An 8,921-nucleotide genomic window follows, 5' to 3' on the forward strand; every position below is an offset into this window, starting at 1 on the left:
ACTATGATATATAATAGATTAATTAAAACTCAGAACAGACTAATAGCCTAGTAAAAAAAATTTACTAAAATAATGTGAACTGTCAATGACAATTCAGAACTTATTCATCCATTAATTTTACTTATACATATATATATATAGCTGCACATACATGAACATTTTTAATTATTTGCAAAAATGGTTTTATCTCATCAAATACATATATGAAATATTCTACTATACATCCACGGTACAAACAAACACAGATCAACAGGTTTTTAAGTTCACTGTTAAAAATGAAAAGCTTGTAAAGTACACACAGGTTGAGGAACTGTTTGAAAGGAGGAGAGAGCACTGGTCACATGAGGTGGAACTGAGTGTGGGACATGTGACTGTGACACACACCTCTAAAAGAAATGAGGTGGTTCCATTTCCTACCGAAAAATCTGTGGCAGCACGAAAACAGGAAAACTACAGGAAAAACTGATGGAACTACTGGACTACACTATGCACAACGCAATGTTATTAAAAACCAGACATTAAGACAACCATTACATAAGTAAACATAAAAAATGACAAGCTGGGAGAAAATGATCAATTATATTAATTGCCTTCATTCATGAGCAAACATGACTATGTAAATGATTGGCATTTGGCATGCACACACTTCCCTTCTTGTTCTTGACCGTTCCTTCCTCTCACAACACATCTGACACTCCATCAGGCTCACTTCACAATGCCTTGAGAGTCATTAGTCTATGAACAGACTGTTGTTTGAATGAGCACACTTACTGAACTGAACCAACTGCACCACCCTTTTGCTCTCAACATTAATTCACTGTATTGGATTTACTACATATAAAACACTGCTTTAATCTATCTCAACCCCAAAATCAGCTTTCAACAATTAAAATCTCTCCCTACATACAGATGAATACTGTACAACAGCTACTGTAACTGTTGACTGAATGACCAAAAACCGCCTTTATTTACATATATTAATCCAGACCTGGATTTAGCCCACCTTAATAGTACAATACTAACGTTACTTTTTGACCGTAACCATAATATTCGAACTAATATTTTATAAGCAAACTGACAGACTGGTTCTGTCTCAAAATATAGTGAACTACCTAACTAGACAGCATTGTGATGCCTTTCTGCGCGTTATGAACATTTGAATCAATGCCCAGAAACGCAGTCTAGATAGGCAGCTCGGTAAGTTTTGAAACTGAAATACTAAGACAACTTTACAAAGAAAGTGAATCATCTACATACACTCTCTAATGCTTTATATAAAATACTGAAAACTTAACGAGGGGAAAACGAAACAATTATAGGGCAGAACAAAGGGATTAATTATTTTTCTGTGGGCTAATGTTCACTAAACTCTCATTAGTGGCTACCCGACTAGCTTACCATGCTAACACACATTACACTTTTCAACTAAACAAATTCCAAACCAAGTTCATAAAGGTACTCACGGTCTGCTGCTCGCTTTTCACATCCCTCCGCAATAAATGAAAGATGTGGAAGCGCGCTTTCATCGCTTCAGCCATCCAGATCTCATGGAGAAAGTGAAACTTAACTGGGAGTTTGTAGTGTGTGTAACGTTAGCCGTTTGAACGGCGCTCAGTGGGATGTGACGGCAGCCTAAATTCAAACTATGGGAGAAAATTCCAAAAAATTGCACCGGAGTATCAGAATCACATCCACGGGGACACAAGCACTGTTTTCAGCCGGGTTTTCTGACAATGTTCTGTTTGGTGGAAAGTGTTACATTGTGAGATTAAAATAAGTTTCGTTCAGATCCTATGGGAAGGGAGTTGCATTAATCTAGTTGCAGTACAGATTAAACTTACTTTAGTTAACTTTAGACTAGGGTTACAATTTATAAGTAATAATGTTAATGGTTTGTTGTCTAAACTATTTACTCACTCTTCATTCGTTGAAGATTTTTCAAGTTCAGGATTTGACCACCACCTGGTGGCAGATAGGATTGTATACAATCCTGTACTGTTGACAGGCATAACATTTTTTCTATTTACTCAAATATTTTTCATCACACATTATAAATGATAACGCTGTATATACTGTCAGACTGCAGGAACATATAGTTTAACATATAATTTCATAAATATTTTCATTACAAATAATACATATTAAGTATAAATCATTTTCTCCTGTTTATTTTTTTAATTGCAAATTATAAGTCTAACCATTTTTTCAAACATTTTGAATCAATAAACATACATTTTAAAATATCATTGTATTTATGTAATTTGCTTTACTGACATAAGCACTGATGGCAATCATATTTTCCAACATAATTTGAGAATGATTCAAAGAGCATCTTGTGTGTTGTTTTCAGAAAAATTTTTTTTATTATTATTTACCAATTTAAATGTGTAATACGCTGTCAGATGTTTGGACTTCACAACAGGAACAAAAGTGACTCTCCAAAATTCTAAACTTAAATATATTCAGTGAGACATGTTATTTTATACGATTCAATCAGTTCTGTGTCCATCGTATCTCACATCTCTCACTATCTCTCTGTCCTACTTAAATTGATCCGGTCCCTTGATACTGTAACGGATATAACTCTCTAATCTTTTTCCCTTACTAGAAACAGCAAACACATCTGCCTCATTAAAGTATTATAAATATGTTGCATGAGCAATCGAGGCTGAACAAAAATAAATAAATTAATACTTCTTGTTTTATCTGGAATAATGATAAATATGAAATAAAATGTTAAAATACATTCAGTTTTAAAAGTATAGCCGCAAGACTTAAACCTATTATACATGTTGGCATGCTACTAGATTGACAAAATCACTAAATAACTTTGTGTAAAGTTATATCGACTTTTTCACCTCCTGTAAGTTCTAACAGTTTGGACGTGAATCAGAGGTAAAAAAACAACAACAACAAAAAAACTATATAAATACTGTTCAGTTTCTTTCACAGACTGATCTTTTTGTGTCTTTACACATCAATGTATCATCACAAACCGCATGGTTTAATATGGATTTGTCTGTGCATGTTTTTTTTATTCTCATAGATTCTGTTACCATTTGCCATGCATTGAATGGCTGAGAGACTAAAAATCAATTTGTGTTCTACAAAAGAAACAAAGTCACCCTCAACTTGGATGCCCTGGGGGTAAGCAGATAAACGTAAAATTTTCATTTTTGGGTGAACTATCCCTTTAATATCTACATCTACATAAATTAAAAACAACACTCAGATAAAAGTGTGCAGTCTTTCTGTGAATCCCATGTGTTTAAAGATTGTGGTCATAACTACAACAACAGTAGGGTCCAAGGCGCATTTTATTTCAGAATCATCATTGGTCCAATTCATTTTAACATAAAAAAAATGCAATATACAGTGCCCTCCACCCACAGAAAAACATAATTTGCACCATAAATTGTGTAATTCATCTCCATACATTAGCATGGAAGCCAATTTCCACCACTGAATAAAAATAAAAATGTAATTGCAACTTTTTATCTCACAATTGTGACTTTTTTTCCTCATAATTGCATGATAAAAACTCACGATTATGAAAAATTCTATCAGAATTGCGAGATATAAACTGGAAATTATTTTCTCAGAATAGTAAGATATCAACTCGTAACTGTGAGAAGATCAGTCTGTTTTCTCCTCAGAACTGGACTTTATAACTCGCAATTGTGACTTGTCACAATTCTAAAAAATAAACTCAAAATTGCAAGAAAAAAGACGAGTTCATATCTCGTTATTCTTACTTTATTTCTCAGAATTGCACATTTATATCCTGCTATTCTGACTTTTTAACTCAACTGAAATCAACTGCAAGCACAAAGGCCACACCTCAAAATCCAATCAACAACCAATGGACAGAACCAAGTCATCACCATGTATTTTTTTCTATTTTGGTAATACATTACACTTAGATTTACATCACAACATTTAAGAAAAGATCAGTCACTTCTTCTTTTTCATCACACCTTTAAGTTACCCATAACTACATATAAAACACATAGCTTAAATTCAATATTTTTTTTCCACAGCTGTCACTCTAATATTACAGAGATATTATGACCAACATGAAGAATGCAAAGTTATTTGGTGTATGCTAAGCTGTTGAGCCAAAGGCCGAAGCACAGCTGTGGGGTCTCAGTCTCACATGAAAGATGTGGAATTATCTTTGTTAGTATTGTGGTTAAATTGGCTGGTGAAAAGCTAACATGACAGCTGATAATTTATGGTTAAATGAAGAGGACATTCAACTGTTGTTATTCGGTTTAAAAAAAGAACACAGAGTGTGTGGAGTTGAGGCAACACCACTATGATCTCAGACATCTCAGACATTCAGACTTGCATGCACACAATGATTTTGGAAAGTGTGAGTGCATGAGTAACAACTGGTCAAAAGACAGCGGCATAAACACGCGTCTATCTCTCTGTCTGTTTACCACGGAAATAAAAAGTCACCAGGAGTCCGTAGCCACATTGTGGCTGGCTCACTGAAACAGGAAACTGTTACTATGACAACTTAGATCTACATCCTGCCTAAATGCAGGTTGATGAAGGAAGCTTCACGATTTATTTCTCAGACACTCCATCACTACAAATCAATATTCATGAACATTCTGTCCACTGCAATTAACCAGAGTTGTTTACTGCTACAATAAAGATATCCCTTTGTTCTCATATTTCACAAAATATTATTTAGATCTGAACTGGGTTTTAGCTTTATTGCATATAACTGAAAGGAACAAGTCAACAGTCATGTGAAACTGGAGTCAAAGTTCAAAGTTCAGTTTTTCTCTCATAAACCCACACACATACTGTACACAAACTTCTTGCTTTTTATTACCTTTATTGCCACATTTGCTAAACTTTACATGAAATTTTCACCCTTTCATTAACCTTCATGATAAGTGTTGCTGGTTGTTGACAAAAATCACAATTGCTATTGCTTATACTTTAAAGATTAAACTTCTAAGTTTTCAACTTTTTTATTTGATGAAATTGCTGAGATGTGAGCCATTACGTTTATAACAATTGAAAAGACATGAAAATGATGTCATTTATTCACCCTCAAGTCTTTCCAAACCTGTATGATTTCTGTTGAATATAAAAAAATATTTGAAAAATGTTTTTGTCCAGATTAGTGAAATTAGTGAAAAAGTTCCTAATATTCTTCAAAATAACTTCTATTGTGTTCCACAAAGAAAATAAATCATACAGGTTTTAAAACCATGAGGGTGAGTTAATGATGACGGTATCAATCCCCTGAAATTGGGGTAGCCCAATAATAAGAGTAACCCCCAAAATACCTTAACAACCGCCCTACAATGGCCTGGCATCTACCTGTACCACTCTAGCATTGTGGTGGAGTTTTTTGCATGGACACCACTCTTTTAAAAATGACTTTATGGTTGTTTTCACTGATTTTCATTGAGCTGTTACAGTACTGTTTCTTATTTGAACAAAACTCATCCACAGTTGCACACACCCATGAGAAGGGAGGGCTGACATTTAAACATCTGAGCTTTCCTTCATCAAAGTAGATTCACTTCAAAGTCATGTGAGAAAAACATTTATGGTTAACCTCTATAGTTCTAACAGCCACAAACATACCATTTTATTGTTATAGTAACAATGCTTGGGATGAAAGTTTATTTCCTCCATGAAATAAAAAGGTAACTGTGATCTTTCTTATCTCACAATTGTTTAGCTATACCTTGCAATTGCGAACTGACATCATGCAGAATTCTGCATGTGCATGTAGTCAGGTTATCTAAATATTCTGGGATAAAAAAAAAAAAAAGGAAGAAGAAGAGAATTGCAAGACATAAACTTAAATTTCAAGAGTAAAACTCAAAATGCAATTGCAATTGCGAGTTTATAAATTGCATTTAAAATATATAAACACACTTCTGAGAAAAAAAAGTGCATTGTGAGATAAGGTTGCATATACCTCTTTTATATTTTTATTCCATGGTGCAAATAAGCTTCTGTTGCTTGGTGTCCCTTCCATTTTCAATTTAGCTTGCACAGGCACTTCCGCTAAATTTGAAGTTCATATAAATCAATAAAATTCTGCTAATCCAAAGAATGTCCCCTTACCTTCATCTGGTCCTGGCAGCGGAATACATAGCAGGCTGCTTTCTTCTCCTCTCTGAGCAGACAGCCGAAATAGCTGGGCTCTTGGCTGTTGTGAATGAGTTTGGTGATACGATGAGGCCTGTGATCAAACAGAACCATATGTTGCAATGGGTCCCATGGCTTCCCCGGGCCGGCCGTGTCCAGAATGCAACACACCGAATTGGCTGAAATCTGCAGTACCACAGGCTGATCTCGCACCTTGGACCATCAGAAAAGAGAAAAGAAAAATCAGTATTGTCAATAATAAGTACCATAGTATTTTTTTAAATAATACTTCTTTGTACCACGGATCTTAACACCAATTCTTCTATTATTCTTCAGTAAACATGTTTCATATGTATGCCTCAAAGGTTTGGGATCATTTACTGTAGATGTTTCTTAAGCATCAAAGCATGATTTATAATTATTTCTAAAGGATCATGTGACTCTAAAAAATGGAGTGATGAATATTTAGCTTTGCATCACAGGACTAAATTATATTTGAAAATGTATTAAAATACAAAACCGTATTTGTAATTGTGATTACATTTCATAGTATAACTGTTTTACTGTATTTTTGATGGTGAGGATAAGAAACTAAAACATAACTTAACAGACAGACTCCAGCTTTTAAGCTGCATACAATAATACATTTACAATACAATACATTAGGCTTTACATAGCCGTGTTTATATTTTTATTTTGGTTACATACATTTAATTAGTATTAAATATACTAACCTCTGGAGAGTAAGCAGCATTGAACTCAAGGTTTCTGTTCAGCTCCCCCAGTCGGGGCCTCCGTATTTCAGCCACCACCCAGGGAAGCATCGCCATGGTGGTCTGTGGATGTATGGCCAAAGATCCAACCAGAGTTAACCTGTACTGAATCTCCTCTTCCCCTTCTCCTTTCTTCCCTTTACCCTCTGATCCAGGAAGTGTTTGTGTAAGGGCACAGAGAGGATGAGCTTTGATTGGGTCATCCCTGGGTTTGACCTCGAAACAAATGCCCTCCATGCTCCTAGTTAAAGAAATGAGGACCTAGGTGTAACCTCAAAAGACAAAAGAAAAAAATCACCAACATTAATGAAGCAGGCGGTTCAGTGAGCAGATACAACTAAGGTACAACACACTATTGCCTATGATTAACCCTTTGAGCACATCTTCATCAAACAGCTTACTCTGAAAGCCCCTGCAAATGTTACAAAATGACACAGGCAAAGAACACTTTTTTTACTTTGTCTTTCTTTAGAAATTACAAGCTTGAGAAAAGATAATCTTACAGTTCATTAAATAGCATTTATTGGTATAAAAAAATTTTATTTACATTTGCCATGACAGTATTTCTCATTTTTATTGCAGTTTTAAAGTTTTTTAAATCTTATATTTAATTTTATTTTAGCTAATTAAAAAAAAATGTCAAAAATTATTTTAAACCGTTTAAGTTCACAATAACAACAATGGCTAAAATTAAAAAATGTGCACATGCTTAATTTGGTAACATCTAAATAAACTGATTAGCTAGCATTTTTAATATAACTTAAAATCATGCCTGCAATATGTCATTTTTAAGGATCAGAGCAATTTGTGATCCACTGATAGTGCCAAGGGATGCATCCTTCAGAAGAGAGTTTTGCAGAGTAGGACTGAACGAGGGCTTTGAAGCATTGGAAGATATTGTCCTCCTGCACTGATCTGAGACGGGTTCCTCACGAGGCACGAACACACTGAAGCCAACAGTGAGTATAAATAGCCAAGCATGTCTAATGAGACACAACTGCTATTTAGAGAGAGGTCAACATAAAGTTTCTCTTATGGCAATAAGGCAATATGTCACAACAAAAATATAAGACGTCATGGAGTCATATCAGCAACTCTCACATCACCTAAAAAAACATCAATTTTTAGGATTTTAAGGTCATGTGACAAGGTCATAGGTTTGCTACAGCGCCATAATTTGCTTTAGATAGGTTACTTTTAAGTGTGTATTCTGTATAGCCTACAAACAAAACAAATAACTAGCACAGAATACGAGTTGTAACTTTCACTTACCTTTACTCACGATGCACCGCCTTGAGGAAGTGTTTGAATAACGGTCCCGTTAGATTTTGACAATACAGTCCCATCGATAACTGATTTTCAGTTTGACTTTCTACAAACTAGTCGATTCATCACAGTATCTGTCGCTCTCTATACATAGCAATAACCGACAGTGGTATACGGAGCAGTGGGAGCTGTGCTCGCTGCGCGTGATCGAGGAAGTCTTCTTCTCATCTGACGTTTGAATGAACTTCTGATGGTGAGCACTGAGCAGATCATGGAGAGAGAGAGAGAGAGAGAGAGAGAGAGAGACAGAGAGAGAGAGAGAGAGAGAGAGAGAGAGAGAGAGCAGTCTACTGGCCAGGACTAACAGGAAATAAATAAAAACAATCTTTTTCAGTCTGTTTGTACTTTGAAATCCACAATGCATATTAAAGCTGGTAAGTTTATTTGCGTTTAGTTTTTGAAAGCTTTTTTAAGAGCGAGTTCAAAAGAAGAAGAAGAAATGGCGAAAACTTTCATTATTACTCATCATCATGCTGTTTGCAGAATGACTTTCTTTCTTTCTTTCTTCTGGGGAACTCGAAAGGAAATGATAGAATTGATGACTGACAGTCAGATTGCATTTTATGCAGTGTTACACAAAATAATATGCCTTTATCCAGCGCCGTACCCGCCGCCTTCACTGTCCAGTGCGCGTGCCCGCGGCTCTAGCTCCTCGGTTAGGACCTGTTTTTATAACAGTCTATGGTCAGGATA

General features: G+C 35.2%; 1 protein-coding gene across 4 annotated transcripts in view; it reads right to left on the reverse strand.

Annotated features, from left to right (window-relative positions):
• The window catches only part of LOC113044189 (TBC1 domain family member 1-like), a 61,787-nt gene extending 53,372 nt beyond the window's left edge, over positions 1 to 8,415 (reverse strand). For 2 of the 4 annotated variants that reach the window (XM_026203908.1, XM_026203907.1), the window contains exons 1-3: positions 8,175 to 8,415; positions 6,864 to 7,174; positions 6,106 to 6,342 (exon numbers count right to left, since the gene is read on the reverse strand). In XM_026203908.1, the coding sequence (XP_026059693.1) occupies positions 6,106 to 6,342; positions 6,864 to 7,139 (513 nt within the window). In that variant the 5' untranslated portion in view covers positions 7,140 to 7,174; positions 8,175 to 8,415. Of the gene's footprint in view, positions 1 to 1,463; positions 1,909 to 6,105; positions 6,343 to 6,863; positions 7,175 to 8,174 lie in introns of those variants that run through there. The other 2 variants (XM_026203909.1, XM_026203910.1) reach the window with 2 other exon arrangements.
• Positions 8,416 to 8,921: the final 506 nt, after the last annotated feature.

Source organism: Carassius auratus, chromosome 26 (assembly GCF_003368295.1).
Source record: "Carassius auratus strain Wakin chromosome 26, ASM336829v1, whole genome shotgun sequence".
NCBI classification, from domain to species: Eukaryota; Metazoa; Chordata; class Actinopteri; order Cypriniformes; family Cyprinidae; genus Carassius; species Carassius auratus.